This window comes from Lissotriton vulgaris, chromosome 4_1 (assembly GCF_964263255.1).
Source record: "Lissotriton vulgaris chromosome 4_1, aLisVul1.2, whole genome shotgun sequence".
NCBI lineage: Eukaryota > Metazoa > Chordata > Amphibia > Caudata > Salamandridae > Lissotriton > Lissotriton vulgaris.
The window spans coordinates 1,136,607,840-1,136,627,767 of record NC_141691.1 but is presented as its reverse complement, the minus strand read 5'-3'; the positions used below and the strand labels follow the sequence as shown (position 1 = coordinate 1,136,627,767).

The 19,928-nt window shown below is 47.6% G+C and overlaps 1 protein-coding gene across 2 annotated transcripts in view; it reads right to left on the bottom strand.

Annotated features, from left to right (window-relative positions):
* The window catches only part of ZCCHC2 (zinc finger CCHC-type containing 2), a 400,742-nt gene that overhangs the window by 329,387 nt on the left and 51,427 nt on the right, over nt 1-19,928 (bottom strand). For both annotated transcript variants that reach the window (XM_086965385.1, XM_086965386.1), the window contains exons 3-4: nt 11,393-11,469; nt 3,074-3,145 (exon numbers count right to left, since the gene is read on the bottom strand). In XM_086965385.1, coding sequence (XP_086821511.1) covers nt 3,074-3,145; nt 11,393-11,469 — 149 coding nt within the window. The remainder of the gene's footprint in view (nt 1-3,073; nt 3,146-11,392; nt 11,470-19,928) is intronic.

Genomic DNA, 19,928 nt, shown 5'->3' with positions numbered 1-19,928 from the left:
ATTGACCCACCCCCTCACTCATACTATTAATTGCGGAGATGATTGGTCTGCCTGGGATGGGCACCACACATTTATGGATTTTGGGAATAAGGTAAAATGACGGGAGGACCTGGAATTCTTTAAACATAAATTGAAACTCTTCCCCTGAAATGAGACCCTCTCGCCGACATTTATGCAGAAGCTTTTCTAGATTGGCTTTGGCAGTCATATACTCTTTGTTGCTGGATTTAACATAACACGACACATCTTGTAATTGTCTATTTGCTTCGGTTATATATTCCACTTTAGGCCAGATAACCAAGTTCCTGCCTTTGTCCGCAGTTTTTACAACTATCTCTGGGTTGTCCCGCAACTTTTTCATAAGTTTATGATAGTTAGCGTGTCTATCAAATTTTTTTCTACGCTGATTGCAGGATCTAATATATAACTGCTTAATCTCCGAGACAATACTGTCATGAAAAGTGTCCACTGCATCTTTGGCCATTAATGGAATAAATTTGGACTTGTTTTTGAAGGGAGTAATACCTGCGCGTTTTGCAATATATTGATTTTGCTTAGTCTGGTCTGAGTATTAAGGTCACTTTCACCATCTGTGAGTTGAAAATCTGTAGTATTAGCAAGATCATTCAGTGCTAACATCATGGGAACATCAGCTGCCATAATATTTGCATTGTCTGTGGATAAATCTGCATTGCTTGAGTTGGTAATGTCTTTGTTGGACTTAAGTTGTTGAAGGGCAAAGAATTTCTTTAGTTTCAATTTCCTAATAAAACAATAGATATCATTCCAGGCTGTAGCGTAGTTGAAGGCTTGTGCTGGACAATAATTCAAACCAAGGGAGAGCAATGGTTCTTCTGCCTTGGTTAAATCCACACTCGAGAGGTTAACAACTGATTTATTATCTTTTACTTCCTTCTCTGCCTCCACACACACACACACACACACACACACACACACATATACATACTGGGGGTGTATTGCATCACAAACAAATTTCACCTTTCTCGCAGAATGAAACCGGCTCGTTTACGTTTTGTCTCTTTGACGTGTGAGAAACAGTATGTATTTAGGTTGCAACACGAAGCAGTGAAGAAGTTGTTTAGGAGATAGAATGTCACTTTTGGGGCTAAGGAGCCTCGTCTTCACACAGTTATGTGTTCGCAGTTTACTTGCGAAGATGACGGGGTGAACTACCTGTTCATCACACAAGTAGCTGCTGAAAATCAAATAACCTGCCAGCTATTCGAGGAACTAGCACCCTTCAACTCTCGACCTCGCGTCAAACTGCCCCGTTGGCAAATAAAGGACTTTGTGGCTCTGCTAAATTAAGGTGATGTGTCTGTAGTGCTCGAGGAATTGGGCAAACAAGGCGCCGCAATGTTATTGCAGGATACAGAGGCTCATCAGAGCCAACCCTCAGACAGGCACCTACCACACCCCCTACTCTCTCCCTCCACCCGGGCATAATCAGTGGAAATGAACGATCAACAGCCGCTCAAGGGGTGGTCTGAAACCGCAACAGCAACCCAACGGGATTTCAGTCACTTGTTCGGTGCATGTTCATTTGGATCGTTTCATGGTGTGTTCCACTGGATGTCCCACAATAGTGTGGTGTATGCAAGCGCGTATTAATGGCCAGTACCCAGAAAAGCAAACACGGCTGGGAGTGATCTTGCAGGAGGAGTGGGAAAGCAGACCATCCTCGCAGTAAAAGGGGGGGCCTGCACAGCAAGATGCGAGAAAAATGTGAAAATGCCAGCGATGGGAGGAGACTGCCCGGTTTAGACCTGGAGTTGAGATGGAATCTGTTTAAGTGGCAGGAGCAGAAAAGAGTTGCAGACAGAAAGGGAAAACAAGACGTTCGGCCGCGAGACGCGCTCTGTGGTGGGGGGAGGGGTGGAGTGAGGCGCTTGGGTGAGCAAGCGAGAGGAAAGCCAGATGGTGGCTTCGCGCGTGCTCGCCCACGACAGCCCACTTGAGGCCTGCAAAAGCTGTGGTCGGACTTTTAAAAGTCCACTAACTAAATGTCTCGGCCAGAGCAGCGCATGCGCTGACTCAGGTGAGACCTAAAAAGAATGGTGTACCTCAGTATATAATGTCAGGCTAAGCCTGACCTGAGGACGTGACAGATGGCTAGGAAGTCGATGTCCTCTAAGCTGTTAACTGATATGCTAGTTTGCAGGTGGCATGGCACTGAATTAACCGCCTCCTTTATGACATCTCAACTCTATAGTGTACTTGAAACAGTGCTCAAAAGCCATGGTGGTGTGTAACTGAATGTTTTCTAATAAGATCCTAGTTTGCTATGTGATAAGTGCCCGTAGCGGTGCCCGTAGCGATGCCCTACGCCAAGTGTGAACGGATGATGTCATTTTTTTTCATCACTCTGCACTATAAAATTACAAATAGGAGCTGTTAAAAAAAAAAAATGAGAATTTCCAGGAATTCACTAAGGGATGCAGAAGTTGGATGTTTAATATCCACCAGATAAAAGCCTTTAAGACGGGAACTAAAAGCCTATAGAAAAGATAGGAGGTCCTTGCACTACATATACCAGCTACACTATTCCTTGCAGAGCATGCGCGATGCGCTAGGCTCAACCTAAAAAGGCTGTCTTCAAACTCAGCTCATAAAAGGGAGAAGCTGAATTTTATATGAAGACATTCCACACATCTGACAAAAAAAGATTCAATTGATTAGTAAATCAGAGCGAAGCATAGGCGCAAAAAGAAAAGCAAGAAACGGGACGCCTGTTCCAATGGAGTTAAACGTCCTCATTTAGAGCAGTTTGCAGTAGACCAGTTGGGAGTAACCCATGCTTATTTAAAAACAGTGTAGGAAGTATTTGGACAGTCTATGAATCGCAGGTCTAAAAAAAATGCAGGTACTCCTTAGACAAAAAGTATCTATAATTTATGTAAAAAACAGGTTTCCAACATTAAAGCAAATACCTTTAATAAAAGACAGTCAAGGAAAGCAGAAAAGCAGAAAAATCACAACCAATCTGAACACTCATCACTATTTGGGGGACAGTAGTGTGGCACCATAGACTTCACCTCAAAATTGAACATACCATTAGCAGAAATTTCTGTAGATCTTGATGCGATTTTCTTACAGATGTGACAGAACAATCTGACCAGGTCACCTAAAAACAGAAATAGTAAGTTAACAAAAAGGTGTTATGTCTAGATCACTTTAAAAAAAAAGACAATGTGGAAACAGACCAGATCATCATAAAATACATAATCTCAGATTTATTCTGGGCCGCATCCAAGTCCATCATTTTGTTTTTCATGCCACCTCAGATTAGACCCCAGCAATATGCAAATCAGCCTTGGTGCTGCAGAAATAGTCCAGCCCGAACTGCTGAGCAAGGCCCTCTCTAAAAGTGACCCAAGACCTATCTGGGTCTTTTCAGTTAGATGCCACTTGGTTCCAGTGGCAGTGAGCACTGTAGCGTCTGGGTATAGTAGTCATGCCTGGCGGTTCACAATGAAGAATACAAAAAAGCTCTGCACGGTCATCAAGCTAGAGCTTTCTACTTAGGAGCAGATGTGCTTTTCAAAGTGATTTGATGATAATTTTAGTTCTTCAGTTGCTAAAACATCATCTGGGTTACTACTTTGGAGCAGAAGCTCTATTCCTAGGAAGGAAATAAGTTCCTTACCTGTAACTTTATTGGAATCTTTCACATGCTCTAATCCGATTACACAGCTGAGAAGCACATTTTCCCACAAAATCTAACACATACATGAAAAGAAACATACGTGTATATATCTATACATAAAAATATAGATAAATACCATTCTAGAAACACAACTTCCAAGCAAAAGATGCTTAACACATAAGCCGCTGGCTGGAAAGGAGATGGCGTGCCTTCATTGGAAAGGATGTCAACACCTCTTGGCACACTGCTGCATCGCTGTGAACTGCCGATTACAAGCATTAGCTCTGTGTTACAATGTGGCTACTCTTCCAGGTCGCTGCCCAGCAAATTTCTTAAAGTGACACACCAGCAAATTTCACCACTGAACTAGGCATAGTTCTTGTAGAATGAGCAAACAGCGATGTGCGGAATGATCTGCCTGGTTTCTGGTGACAGAATTAATTGGCGCTGGATATCCATCTACCAATGCTCTGCTTTGAGGGAAGATAGTCTTTCTGGGAGCCCTGTAAGTTAGGAATAGTTGATAGGATTTGAGAAAGCTTAGTCTTCTCCAAGTAGAACTTTAAGCATCTTTGGAGGTCTAAAGCGATGAATGCTCTTTTAGCTAGCGTCTTAGGGTCTGGAAAAAAGGGGCTCAGAAGTACGTGTTAATTGAGGTGAAAGTCGGATGGAACTTTAGGAATATACTTAGAGTACGTGCAAAGAATTACCCTATCATCCCTAAATTGGAGGAACGATTCCTGAATGGGGAGAGTCTGTATCTCGCCAACTCTTCTGACAGAGATTAATGCCAAGAGGAGAGCTATCTTCCAGGATAGGAATTTAAAATCTGCTCTGTGGATGGGCTAAAAAAATGTCTTTCAGAAGCTGCAACAGTACATGGTTGGGTTGCCAAAGGGGAGGAGGAGACCTCACTTGGAAGACCCTGAACAATCCTTTGAGGAATTGTTCAAGTAGTCTGGTAGACCATAATGAAGGTGATGTGGTGAATCGCCTGAAGCGAGAAATTGCTGCTACATGGATCTTAATGGATGTATTAGCCATCCATATTATGCCAGATGCAGACCATATGGAAGGATTTCTTCTGGCAAAGAGGAAACTCCTTGGGCACCATATGCACAATCTTTTCCACTTGAAGCAGCAGGTTTTATTTGTACTGTCTGCGCGAGCGCTGGCTACGATGTTCCTGCAGTCTGGTGGAATATTTAGATGTACAAATTCGTTGAATTAAAGAGCCAGGCTGACAAGTAAAGTGACTGGGGATTTCGGTGCAGTACTTGGCCCTGGCTTGCTGATAGGAAAGAAGGTAACTACTTCAGCCGGATGTGACACTTTTCTGAGAGGAGGAGTAAATCAGTGAACCAAAGCTGGTGTGGCCACATTGGAGCTATGAGAATGATCCTGCATGGTTAGACTGAGCTTCATGAGGACTCTCGGGAGGAGATGAATCGGAGCAAAGGTGTAGGTAAAGATTCCAGATCATGCAATCGAAAATGCATTCCACCACGACCCCGGGTGAGGATGCCAGCTTGAGTGAAACTGGCATTTCCGGTTCTTCAGAGTTGCAAAAAAGTCCAGATTCGGTTTGCCACACTTGAGAAAGGTGGTGTAGGATCCCTTGATTTCCCACGCATGGCAAGAGGTACTCAGTCTGCGGAGTGTCCGCTATGGTATTTTGTTTGCCGGGGACCGGTTCTGCTCGTAGATGCACCCTGTGATGGATGGACAACACTCGCATAGCTTGTGCTTCTTGGAAGAGCAGGTGAGATCTTGTGCCAACTTGTGTTTATGTAGTGCATTGTGGTCATTGTCCATGTAGATTAGCACGACAGAATGCCTTAATCGGAGAAGCGAAGCCTGCAAGGCTAGATGCACTGCCTGGAGTTCAAGTAGATTGATGTGGAGATGTAGAGGAGGTTGCACTTTGCAGCTGATCTGTAGTTTCAGGAGATCAGTTACCCACTCCTCTACGGACAGGTCAGTGGTAATGACTAAAGGAAGAGCCATAGTTAGGAAATGCAGACAGACTGACAGATGTGCCTGCAGAGTCCACCAGATTAGTGCACTGAACATGCCCAGAGACACTTGGATGGGGTGTTCTTTGCTGAGCAGTGTGCATAGTGTGGCCTCCTTTAAATGTTATCAGTTGTGATGGGTGAAGAACTGGCTTTTGTGGATGCAGTGTGAGGACCAGCTCATTGAATAGGTTTGTGTAGGCAGCTTTTGACGTCTGTGCAGCCTGACTGGAAGGTGCCCTGACCAACCAGTCATTGAGAAATGGTAGCACTTGATGTTTGTGTAGTCTCAGAATGGCTGCTACAGGTGCCAGCACTTTTTGAAAACGCGAGGCACAGATTTTAGGCCGATTGGGGAGCACCTTGAACTGGTAATGGACATGAGAATATGCTTCTTGGAAATTGAGGGTCGACAGTCTCCTTGGTTCAGGAGCTGCAGTGTTGCCATACATAATTACTGTTTCCTGAGATAGGTTTTCAGGTTTCTCAGATCGGTCACCACTCTTGACTTCTTAAAGACCAATAAGAACCAGGAATAGAAATCTCTTCATTTCTGAGCTACACAACTATTACTTCTTTTGTTAACATGTTTTTGCCCTCCAAATTGAGTAGCAATGTTTTGCATGGATGCCTGGGGTGAGGTTGTAGGAGTTTTTTGGGATGAATTCAAATGTATGGCCGAATTGAAGGTCAGTTATTTCTTGCCAGTGTTAAAGGGGATTGGTTATTCTCCCTCTGAGATGGGATAGAGAAAGCAGGGGAGTAGCCGGTGCTTGTAACTGGTAATTGATGGCGGCCGGCGGCCTTTCAGTGTCATCACAATTTTTCCCCTTGGAAGGTTTCTATTATAGGACGCTTGTGGTGGCCTTTGTTGATATTGGGGACGAAACTGCTTAGAGGATGATGAATATATGGTTTCGCAATACTGCTGGCAGCCTCCTCTACAGTAGGGTTCTCCTCTTCCTCAGAGTTCCACAAAGGGGAATTTTTCTGTATTGCAGGGTCACCCCATGATTTGGCCATGTCAGAGTCTCTTTTGATGTCCTGGAAGGCACACTGACATGTTTACTGATAAGGTCTTCGCCATTGTAAGGAAGGTCTAAGATATTATTTTGAACCTCTAAACTGAAAGATGACCTTGAGTCAGCGCACTCCTCTTAACATTGCCGCTCCTGCTAGTAGTCGGAAACTAGTAGTGGCAATGTCCATGGCGCAATCAATTTCAGATGATGTGCACTCCCTCTCCTGCAAGGCTTTCTTGGCTTCAGATTTTACGTTCTTGGGAAGTTTGTCTGCGTATGGAGTGATGTACGACCGCATCCGGCAATCGTATCGCCCGAGAACAGCCAAAGAGTTTGTCACCCTAACTGCAAGAGCGGATATTGAAGAAAAATGTTTTCCCAATGTTAATAATGTGCCTACCCTCTTTGTCTGGAGGCGCTGAAATTAGTGGTGAAAGGTTTTTAAACCGGTGCTGGGTCACTCGTGTATTTAGGAAATCTGGTTTGGGGCACCTTACGAGACCTGCAGGAGCATCTTCGGGGCTCTTGTACTTTTTATCCAGGAGTTGCAACACCGCAGCAATTGTGGCTGGATTTTTCATCTCCTTTATGCCCTCACCCCAGATGTGATAGACAAAAGGTATAGCCCTAATTTTCTTTGAAAAGGGCTCCTCAAAATCATAAAGAAAAGTCTGTTTTGTAGGCATGGGAAGTTTGAACCTTCTAGCTGCTCTATCAAGATTATATGGAAGCCCCCCTATATCCTCGAGAGGAAAAAATCTGCATCAGGTGGCGTTTGAGTTGATGGCGTTGGTAAAAGATCATCACATTCAGTATGAACTTCATGAAGCTCACCCTCTGTCATCAGAAGATGTAGGATCCTTAAGAGGTGCCGTTTGCAGAATGTGCCGTACCGATTTTGTACGTTTTTTTTTAAGTTAAAAATTCTTAATAGAGCGCACTGTGACCAAGCGGCTTCCTGGCGCTGAAGTAGAGGGCTGAGATGTAAGGGATTCTACCGAGAGGAGATCAGCAGGAGTACGCTTGGGAGAACAGGAAGGTCTTAAGGGCCTTGCGAAATTGTAGGTAGACTGGAATGGATCTAATGGACAGTGGAAGACTGTTCCAGAAGAGAGGGGCTAATACAGAGAATCTGGTGCCTCCAGTTTTGGATCTGCAGAAGCGCGGAACATTAAGAAGGGCCTGATTGGAGGAACGGAGGGCACGGTTGGGAGTGTAGGGAACAATGAGGGAATTAATGAAAGCCGGGGCAGTACGGGCACGAGCCATGAAGGCCAGACAACCCATCTTGAAGAGGGATCTCTGGCAGATGGGAAGCCAATGAAGGGATTTCAAAACAGGAGTGATGTGGAGGGACTTGGGAAGGTGAAGGATAAGACAGGAGGCCTGAAGACTGCGTAGTTCGTAGGCAGGGATGCCCACGTAGCGGCTATTCCCGTAATCAAGACGAGAAAGAATCATTGCCAAAATAATAAGTTTAAGAGCGTTGGAAGAAAAGAAACGGGACACTTTCCGAATAATCCGGAGGAAAAAGAAAGCAGGAGGAGACAACTGAACTAATCTGGGCATGCATGGAGAGGTCCCGACTGACTTTAATGCCCAAGGTCTTTGCAGAGGCCGCTGGTATGGGCGGGGGGCCAAAGGTGGAGGGCCAAAAGGCGGCAGACCAGGGGGAGGTGGTAGGGCCAGTCAGGACAAACTCAGTCTTGTCCAGATTGAGTTTAAGTTGGTTGTGGTTCATCCACTCTGAGATGAAAGCTAGGGTAGAGTGGAATGTAGGTAGGGAGTCCAAAGGAGAGGAAAGATCAAATACTAACTGGAGGTCGTTCGCATAATTATACACGGAGAACCCCCATGTCAAGAAGAGAAAGAATGAGGGGGTGGATGTAAAGATTAAAAAGAAGAGGGGACAGGGAGGAACCTTGGGGGACCCCGCATGGAACCAAGCGGGTGGGGGCAATGAAACCGGAAAGATGAACCGCCTGAGTCCGTTCTTGAAGAAAGGAGGCGAGCCAGGAGAGGGCAGTGCCCCGAACGCCCGCTGCGCGGACACGGCCGAGAAGCATGGAGTGGTCGACCGTGTCAAACGCAGCGGACAAATCAAGGAGCACCAAGGCTTGGGGTAGGTTGGAATCAGCCTTGCTCTTTAGCTCGTCTAGAACGGACACGACCACTGACTCAGTAGAGTAGGGCGGGCGGAATCCCGCTTGGTGGGAGGCCAGAAGGTGGTTGTCCTCAATGAAAGTGGAGAGACAGGTTGTAATATAACTCTAAGATCTTCCCAAGGTATGGAAATGGGAAATGGGTCTAAAGATGGACGAGAGGGAGGCATCTAAGCCGGGCTTTTTTTAAATGGGGAGAACTATGGCCGATTTAGAGGATTTCGGGACTAGGCCTGAGGAGATAGAGGCATTAAGAAGAGAAGGGGGGTGATCAGGGCAGTGAGTGAAGAGCTCTCTCAGAATGCGAGCTGGAACAGAGTCGGCCGGGGAGCCTGACTTCACTTTCCGGAGTAGAGCAAGAAAGGAGTCCAGAGAGATGGGGGGGGAACTGGTCAAGGGAAGAAGAGGGTGGAGGGAGAGATGGGGAGGGGGGTGGCGAAGATGCTGAAGGGATGTTAGATTTGATCTTAGCGATCTTCTCTAAAAAAAAAAAAATCATTCAGGGACAAACCGAGAGCTTGGGAGGGGATGAGGTTCGGGTTGGCCCTGTCAGAAGCAACTAAGTTGTGAACTATGGAGAAAATCTCTTTGGGTTTATTGGCTGATGAGGTGATTTTCTCCGAGAAGTAAGTGGTTTTAGCTGAGAGGATAGCCCTCTTGTAGTTAGCTAGAAGAGACTTGTATTTGGCTCGCAAGAGAGGACAGTAGTTGTGCCTCCAATGGCGTTCAGAGCACCTAAGGTCCAGTTTAAGAATTTTCAGCCCGTCCGTAAACCACTTTTGGGCATCATGGGGGCGGCAAGCCTGGACTTTCCTGAGGGGGCAACCAGGTCACAAGAAGGACAGCCAGTGATTCACGGCGTCTACTTTAAGATCAAGGGAAAGGTTAAAAAGATCGGGGGGAGAGGAAGCGAGAGAAGCACAGAGAGAGTTGAGATAAACCCGATTCCAATTGAGAGCCAAAATATTCTTGGATAGGGGAGGGGGAGGGACGTGTAACCAGTGAGTGAATAGCGTAGATCCAGACGAGGGGGGCGAAGGGACAGATCCCCAGGGCGACTGTGCACTGAAGCAGGGAGGGGGCGATGGACTGAATGGCATTAAAAGAAAGCAACTGAGCTGAGGTAAAAGTAAGAGCAGGAGCAGGGTGCGTGGCCCCTGGTCCCGGCCGGGCGCGCTGGCGCCGCGCCCGCTGCGCGCACGGGGAATGCACATAGTTATGGGGAGTGGGGCGTGGCCTCACGGCAGTGGGCGTGACCTATGGTCTCGTGGGGAATGACGGCGATAGAAGTTTTGAACCCGCAGCAGCGCTAAGATCTGCTGCGCCGTGGTAGCTGACACGAGTGGTTTTCAGGGTGTAAATTGCCCAAGTACAAGAGAGCAGGGTGAGTAAAAAACAAATACAAAATGCAAGTTTTAAAATATTCGAGCGTTTTCTCCCGGCTTCCGCCTCAGGAGCAAGTTACCTCTACGGCGCACTAGAAGTCAGCGCAACTTATGTAGATGCCAGGTGAAAGGGGGCGTGACATCACGGCAGTGGGCGTGGCCTATGGTCTCATGGGGAATGGCGGCAAAAGAGGTTTTGAACCCGCAGCAGCGCTAAGATCCGCTGCGCTGGGGGTAGCTGACACGAGTGGTTTTCAGGGCGGAATTGCCCAAGTACAAGAGAGCAGGGTGAGTAAAAAACAAATACAAAATGCAACCGATGGAGGCATAAGCCGTGGAATTTGTGAAGTTTATGGCTGCACAGGCGGAGACTTTGCAGATGGAGAAGTCCGTCTAGCGGAAGGCAACGGAGGGAAAAGCCTTCAGTAATCAGTGAACATGAACTGCAGGTCAGAATCTAGTGTGGAATGAAGATAATTTCTTCCTGATATTGCTGGTGGAATTATTCTGGAGAAGTGCAGTACCCCTGATCATATCATCAGTCCTTGTCGTACTCATCCTCTTGACATTAAACATGACGCTCAGATGGACTGCGCAAAACGCCAAAGAGATCGTCAGTTATCCTTGTCTAACACGTGAGTAGGCAGCAAAGGTGACACCTTACTTGGGGAAGTATGAGCAAGAAGGTGTTTACTTCGGCAGGGTAACATTGAGTACTCATTTCATACTCCACCTTTTCAGACTGTCCCATAATTAGTGCATTTAGGCATACAATTGTAAGATAAAGGGTTAAGGTCTGCCTGGGTTCCACATTTTCAGATTTCAAGGATGATGCCTTTCGGGGCTTTATATGTTCCTTATGCAGGTGTGCCTGGTAGCCATGGCCTACTCCCATGACTGCTCACACTGTCCCAGCCCTACACCCCAGCCAGACTACTCAGTCTCAATCTTTTTGATTTTGCATTTGATCACCTGTCGTATGCTTGCGTTTGACAATTTAATAAAACTATATTGGGAAAAAAGTATATTAGAAAGACTACGCTAATACAACAGTAGATTATGTAACTGTTATTGATCTATAACAGGTGAAAAATTCAACCAACAGATTTACAAAATAAAAAAAGGGATGTAAACTACTTACATTGAAGGTGTACTCCACACTTTTTTCAATTCTTCTCTTATGCACTCCTTTCAGTGTGATCTTCTCAATGTGCACAGCTAAAATAAAAGACAGTAAAATGGATGAAAGGTCCTATCAATTTCAAGTTAAAGAATATAAAACAGCAAAATAAAAACATTCTCCAGAACTGGTAGGAAAATTAACAATATTCTTTCACTATTAGCTAGGACCTTTGAAGTCTGTTTTGTACATCATAAATATAGCGGTTTCACTCAGAACAGCAAAGACCAGCATTCTTCAAGGCCCCACGTGGAAAGTGTCATTCTGAATCCAACTGCACCTTTGATGTTATCAACATTGTTACTCAATAGGGTCACACGGCAACTTGCTCATGAAGTTTCACTATTGAGAGCTTTCTGCCTCAGTCTTTTAATGAGCCAGATTGAAACAATGTTAAATGAAACCTTAACCCCTTGCATGCATGCTGATGACGAACCCCAGCCGTCATGCACTACGGTGCTCGTGTGCTGATGACGGCTGGGGTTCGTCATGGCCCGCCCCTGTTCATTTGTTTACAGCACAGGGGCGGAAACGGGCCAGCAGTGAAGGGGTTAACCTGGTGTTTATCCACAAATCGTCACTTCACAACTCCAGTGTCATGTTACCTATGACATGGCCTACTGTCCAAGGCAAAGACCCTTTCTTATTCTATTCGAGGCAGTATCACCAAACCAATCCTCAAGAACTCTGCAAGTTAGCCATCAGAAATTCCTACGCATCTTGTATACCCGGGTAAAGGGGATGGGAGGAATTGTGGGTTGTGCATTGGTGCATGCAGCTTGCTTCCAGCAACACATTTGTCTCTGTTGAATACTTTGAATGACAACGTTTGGAGACATGCCATTTGTGCATTACTTGGTTTGCTACACTCTTCCATGGATTAGTTGCTGCATTTCCAAACTGTGGGTCGCAAGCCTATTTTTGGTGTGTCTGGAAAGTAAGAGCAGTAAATGAAGAGGTTTTCAAATTCTGTGTTTATCTTGTCACATTTGCTTCGGAGGTCAAATGTCCAATTGCTGGTTATTCTTTTAAAATGGGGAATGGGGTTTACTTGGGTTTCCCGGACTAAAGTGAGAAGAGTTTTTTGTGTGAATTATGGGACAATCCTGCTGAAGTACAGGGAATGTGAAAGGAAAGTATGTTTTTTTATTTTGCAACACGTAACAAAATGTAAACACCTGTATTGAATTATAAGCATTCAGCAGTCAGCAAAGCAGAAATGAAGCCCTTTTTAGGTTTTGCCTGGCGAAAAGATGCGCTCTGCGCATCTTTTTCGCGCAGGCGAAAACCTAATGAGAACTGTAGTGTGGTTTGGAACGGCCCCCGTCATTTATTGGCTAGCTCCATAAATGGAGCATAGCCATTGGACGATGGGCCTGTCCGTCAATGCCGGACCAGATTCGGGGGCGTTCCCGAGATTCTTTGGCTTTTGCCGACGTCACGCGACGTCAGCCAAAAGCCGGGAACGCCCCCGAATCTGGTCCGGCATTGCCGGCACCTCCCTTGCTGCTCGGGACGGGTCTCCTTATTTGTTCCTAGCTGCCCAGGTCTGGAGGTGAGTGACCTTCCCCCTCCCTCCCTTCCTCCCCCCCCCCCCTCCCTCCCTCCCTGCTCGATCCCCGCCCGGGGGTTTCTTCGGGCCTTGAGGGTGACCCGGAAGTGACTAGCCGGCCGGCCAATCCTAGCGCGGCCGGCCGGAAGTGCCCGCCGCCCGGGGGAAGAAGGAAGACGGCGGCCCAGAAGTAGTATGGCGGCCCACGCGGGGCTCCCGTGACCTGCCTGGAGGGAGCCCCGGAAGAAGCGGAGGACGTTGCCGGTCTCCCATGCTGAAGAGGGAGACCGGAGAAGTGCTCAACAGATTGCCGCCGTCGCAAGGAGCCCACGCCAGGACGGCGGCCCAGGACAAGAAGTATGGCGGTAAATGCTCCACTGGGGCACATTTGGAATGCATGCACCGGGCGGGGGCTGCCTTCAGACCGGGAAGAGGTTCATTTGGAAGGGTGGCGGATCGAGAGAGAGGCACAGAATGGGTGGTGCAGAAGAGATGACGGGTGCAGGAGGGAAGTTAGAGAGGTACACAGAGGAGCTGATGGTGTTTCTTTTTTACGGTGGTTATTGTTGCTTATTGACTTTTAAAGGACAGGTGATGTTTGAAATGACGGATGCGCAACTTGTTTTTCTTCTCCCGAGGGAAAGGGAAAGGGAAAATAAGCTTGTAGGTTGCATCATACGTACATTTTACCTGAGGACGTATTTTGCCGCCCTTTTTAATGAGCTATTGAGAGTGCGTACGAGTCTCTCACTTGGTCGGATCAAGGGCCTCTCTATAAAATGACGGGCACTTTCCTTGTGCCTTTTGGAAGGCTGCTGTTGAAGATGTGGATTAAAGGCTGCATGTCCTAGGCAATGCTCTCTGGTATCACTAAAGTCATGCCACTTGGTGCTATTGTATTGCCCCTAATCAAAATAAGTAATTGTATTGGGGGGCCGGGGTGGGGCTGCTGTCGGGTTGTAAGATAGCTGTGAATCTCTGGAGTCCTGGTGTGTCTCAATTCGCCAAGGTGCTGGCCCTAAGCTGATGCCCAGCCTGATCCACCAGAGTCTTTGTGACTCACTCAGACCAGCATCAGAACCAACATTTCAGGGAGAGAGACAGAGTGCCTGAAAGGTGCAACCATGTCCCTTAAGTGGAACCCGATGCCAGAAATGCATTGATAGACGGTGGCTTGGTGAAGCAAGGGTGAAGTCCGCTGCTGAGACTAAGGTGGAGCAGGCGTGCTAGGCATACTTTCCTGTTTGTTTGGGTCCTGTTTGTGTGACGGACAGCTACCTGCAAAAGATGGTAGGAGGCCTGGGCTTGCTAAGACTCAAAGAGATAATGCCACACTGCCTGCCCACTCCCAGCCTGCCCACTCCCAGCCTGCCCACTCCCAGCCTGCCCGGTCCCCTCCCTGCCCACTCCCAGCCTGCCCACTCCCAGCCTGCCCACTCCCAGCCTGCCCACTCCCAGCCTGCCCACTCCCAGCCTGCCCACTCCCAGCCGGTCCCCTCCCTGCCCTCTCCCAGTCTGTCCTCTCCCTGCCTGTTGTCGTGTCCCGGCGGCAGCAGGCAGCAGGCAAGAGCGTGCACTGCGTCCCCGAAGTAACAGCCCTAAAGCAAGCAAGAAATACGCCCCCCTCCCACCAATCCCTGTTAGGTAGTGGAAACTGTCCAAACTGGGGTGCAGACAGCCCCTCTCACCTTTCGGCCTGGTACCACTGCAACAACCGCACTACTTCCCTACTGACCGTTCTCCACTTCAGCCCCGTCTAAATTACAATTCCTGCTTGTGAACCTTTTGCCTGCTTGTGCTTGTTTTCGTAACCCTGTTGCCTGCTTGTGCCTCTGTGTGCCCCTGTTGCCTGCTTGTGCCTCCGTGTGCCCCTGTTGCCTGCTTGTGCCTCCGTTTTCGTGCCCCTGTCGCCTGCTTGTGCCTCAGTTTTCGTGCCCCTGTCGCCTGCTTGTGCCTCAGTTTTCGTGCCCCTGTCGCCTGCATGTGCCTCCGTGTGCCCCTGTCGCCTGCTTGTGCCTCCGTGTGCCCCTGTCGCCTGCTTGTGCCTCCGTGTGCCCCTGTTGCCTGCTTGTGCCTCCGTGTGCCCCTGTTGCCTGCTTGTGCCTCCGTGTGCCCCTGTTGCCTGCTTGTGCCTCCGTGTGCCCCTGTAGCCTGCTTGTGCTGTGTGGGTGTGTGTGGAAGGCTCTGTGTGGGTGTGTGGAGGGCTTTGTGTGGCTGTGTGTGTGGGGAGCTTTGTGTGGCTGTGTGTGTGGGGGGCTTTGTTTGTGTGTGGGGGGCTTTGTGTGTGTGGGGGGGGCTTTGTGTGTGTGTGGGGGGCTCTGTGTGGCTGTGTGTGTGGGGGGCTCTGTGTGGGTGTGTGTGGGGGGGCTCTGTGTGGGTGTGTGTGTCATTTGCGAGAGATAAAGCTAGTGGCATTGTAAATGACAATGCCATTTATTTATGTTAAAAAAACATAAATAAAAATAATGTCAAGAGCAATGCCAATAGCTCTAACTTTAACAAAGGCAAAACCATTGCATTGTAAATGCTTGTTTGTAATTCTGGCATGTGCTGGAAACAGCTTTTAATAAGATCAAAACAAATCAAGAAACTTTACTTGGTGATGCCCAAATGATAAATATTCACTGAAACCTTATTTCCACACTTCACAGTTTGTGTGCTTTAATGGTTTATCAGTAAAACTATATGTCTCTCCAAATCTAGTGGCCATTTCACTGGAAAATGTGCTAACTAAATGACAATGCACTACGACACAATGCTTTAGTTTACATGAAAAAAAAATCACCCTGCCTCATGTCCATTAAAGGCAGGTAGGTAATGAAAGTTTGCGGTTCTAAAAATTGAGTGGTTGTTCTAAAACGTTTGGGAAAGAACGAGTTAGTGTGTAGTCAAATCAATCTCTTACATCTTTTCAAGTCCTTGTTTTCCGAAGAAGCACAGTCCTGCCCTCGTCTCACAAAACGAGACCAGTAGAATAAAGTTAGTTATTTTAATTGTGACATTGTTTCAACTTAGCCTCTAGTTTGACAGTTTTCAAGACACCAGGGATACGGTAACCAATTTGCAGCTCGCTCTCGGGTTAGGCCTCTAAAATTCGGTATAATCTTTGGATGGAAAAAAATAGGTAAAAAAAAACTTGATATCCTGCTGGATTCCTGTCAATTAACATGAATTAAAAAAAATAATCAAGAAAAAATGCCACGCATTGGGAGTCGGACCTCGGGCCCTGGATGAGGATGATTGGAGGGAGGTGCTGGCAGGGCCACGGAAGGCGGCCATCTCGATTCGCCTGATGTTGATACAATTCAAATTTCTGCACATAGTATATTTTACTAGACACCGCCTATGGAGGGCCGGCCTTATTGCTTCCCTGGAATGCTTGAGGTGTGGTAGTGCGGAGGGGACGTTTTTTCACACGGTCTGGAGTTGCCCGGGGTTAGCCCGACTTTGGAAGGGGGTGTGGGATTGCCTGTCTGAGGTCCTGGGGTGGGGTCTCCCCCGAACGCCGCGACTGGGGCTGCTGCATGTGATGGATGGGGTAGGGGGTAACATACAAAAGACACTTGCTTCTCCTGGGCCTGACACTGGCAAAAAGGGATATAGCGAGAGCCTGGAAGGATGCTCGAGCCCCGACGATCTTGGCATGGAAGAGAGGGCTTGATTTTAATATGGGGCTGGAAGAACCAATATTCGTGCCCCGGAAGTATTATAAAATTTGGAAGCGGTGGGCAGACTATAGGGGCCTTTGGCTTGATCCCCCTGTGGACCAGGACCGGCCAATGGATGTGTGATGGGTGGCTGTCGATGCGTATGAGACGTTAAGATGGATTTCGAAGGCACGACCTGAGATCGGGAGGAGGGCCATGCGACGGGGCTGGGGGGGGGTTCATGTTTTACTTTGTAATTGGATGAGACGGACATATCCTTGTAGAAGAAAATTAGATTGCGTTGTGTTTGTTGTGATCTTATTGTCCTGTAGTTACCTCTGGGACACAGAGGCCTACACTTTGTAAGCAATCTTCAATAAAATCGGTTTTCAAAAGAAAAAATGCCACAGTGGGGGCATGGCTAATCGCCAATCACTGCGGCCACAAAATAGATAAGCTCCGGAGCCCAGGCGCAAACATCCTGTGGTATTGCGGTGTGCCGTGGCCATCAAGCTGTGCCGAGCGACCGGAGCGGAGGGCAAACCAACAGCAGCCCACCCAAGAGCCAGGGAGCCATACCACCCGTTCCCTACAGTAAAAACGGTGACATGGCCTTTGCGGCAGCAGCCGACAAAGGAACACAGATGCAGAGATCTGCAGGCCGCTGCAAGCTGGATCTGGGCTGTGCCCTGGGAGCCATCCGGCTGGTGTGTCTGCCCCGTTGGTGGGTCCCCCTGCTACCTCCGAACTCACTGGCGAGAAGTCTGCTGAGACCCCAGAGATCCTGGGCAGCACCGACCCGGCAGAGTGAGGCAGGCCGAGCCCATCAGCAAGAGACTGCTGGTAGAGGACTGGGAACCAGGTCCCTGAGGTACAGAGACAGCCCAGTGAGTCCAGCGCTGCTGTATTGTGGCCTAGCCCACCGTCCAGAGGCTGCGCCCACCTGCGAAGGCCCCTGTTACTGCCCTTGACGGCAGAGGGACCAAATAGGCTCTAAGATCCTGAGTGACACCGATCCCTCCGGCGGGGTGCTCAGGAGGCCGCATCTACTGACTATGTCCACATAACGAGAGACACCTGTAATCCAAGTGTGTGAGGGAGATAAGACAACCAAGATTATAATTGATATAAAATGAATTTAATCACAGTTGAATTAATCCGGATAACATGCTTACTTATCCTTTCAGCTCTGACCCGCCATGAAGTGACTGATGAAGGTGGGCTTAGTGAATAAGTTATAAATGGTAAGGAGATTACAGTTGATTACAACAACCTATTACACTTGGGTTGCAGTGTTGGTGATGGACACGATTGGGTGATACAATGGAGACAATTGAATTATTTGCATATTTTGAATTATTTGCATATTTTAATCTGTTTTTATACTTTTCCAGCACCATGTGGACCCTTCTAGATAACGGTACCATAGTATAGCCGCTAGATGATTTAAAGTATAATTTTCATTTTTTCACTTTTTAAAATCACAAGCGGAGTGATTCATAAGTTTGGTCCTGACGAATGCCATGAACCTGCCGGTCAATTTAGGAAGAAACATGTTGACCATAATATGAAGTAGGAGAATATCTTCATCCCCATTTAGATCGCTTGTTTTTAATCCTATCCACTGGGGATACCATAATAAAAGTGTCTTTACCCACCAAGAGAGTTTTAATTCACACCTTTTTGTTTGCACTCTGCTCCTCCCTCCCCCACAAACTACCCTTAGCTCCTCTCCTACGGGGAGTTGTAGCCTGCACTGCGTACCTTGCGGTCCCAGTGTGAAGAGGGGACCCCAATGATGAAGCATGTCACTCTAGGGTGAGTTAGAGTTCTCGTCTTTAAACAACCGGTCTTCCTCTGTTCTTCATTCTTCCTTCTATTTTGCATGGCCACCTCACAGTAATGGACAGATGATGCTTGTTTTTTTAACTGAAAGTGCACGGAGTCCTGTTAACAAGACAACAATGCCACTGCCCCTGCCTTTAAACATGTATGTAGGCTTGACTCGTACTCAACCGCACAAGGTAACTTCCGTCTAAGTCCCTAGTATATGGTACCATGGCACCAGGGCTAGCAAGTTAGTGTTTCCCCTCAGAGACTGCAGCACTTATTGTGTCACCCAGAGTAGGACACATTATACATGTCTCCCAGTCGCCCACTGCAGGCTGGAAGGGCAATTTAAAACTACTAACTCGACTACAAGATTTTAAAATCAATGGCAAAGCCCACACTACCCTATTTAATGTGTTTTAATGTCACCCTTTCAGCAGACTTATCCAGTTCTATGGCACGGTGCAGCATATTAGGAAAGCAGAGCATGTGTTGAACATGTGGCAGTTAAAACCTGCAAATGACGTTTTTTACTGGGAGAGGCTACTAGCCCATTGGTGAGGACAACGTTACACACACACAACACCTCAGCTGTGCTAACTTCCGAGTGGTACTACTAGAGTTGATTCAAGGTGTCAAACAACTTGTTGCATTATGCCTTATTTCATACCCAAGTAAAAATTGATGTAACATGTTGCCACATGCAACTTTTAGAAAACTGCCACTCTGTAGTCTAGTTTTTCAGTGGACATTTGCTGTGGCTGGCCAGGAGACAGCCTTCTGCCCACCTGGGTAGATGTGTCAGCGGCTCTCCGGACAGGCAATAAAAAAAAAAAAAAGAGGTCTGCCACTAGAGAAGGTGTTGCTTCCTCCTGACAGGAAGCCACGCAAGGTGGTACTCTAAAAGGTGACCTCCACAGAGGAAGACCCCTTTGAAGGGCAAATGTTAAACACACTAGAGAGGGGCTGCTCTTTAGTTTGGGAAGACAGGCTGGGGGTGTGGCACAGAGGACGAAACATTGGTCAAAGCAGTTTTCTCATGGGTGGGTAGCCCACAGGTGACCACACCTCCAGGGTGGGCTGCCAAGCTCCACACACAAAGAGGGGTCCTGACAATGTGGCGAAGGCAGAACAAAGCACGCTGGGATAGCTAGATGCCATCAAGTGAGAGGGAACCTAATAGCCCATTGCCTATTAACCCTCAACCTCTCCTGATGGCACTTTCAGGGCATGAAAGAGGCACCCCTGGAACCCAGATCTCTGATCTCACTTGACTGAAGAACCGAATGACTGCTCTGCTGACCTGGGAACGGTGAAGAGGCTGCACCTTCTGCGCCTTGGGCCAGGGAATGTAAGGATTGTGCCTGCTGAGTCCTGATGGTGGAGAAGTCATCCCCCCAAGCCCAGCTAGAAGCATAGACTAAGAGTCTGTTGGCTGAATTTCTGTTCGCAGCACAGGGCCACAAAA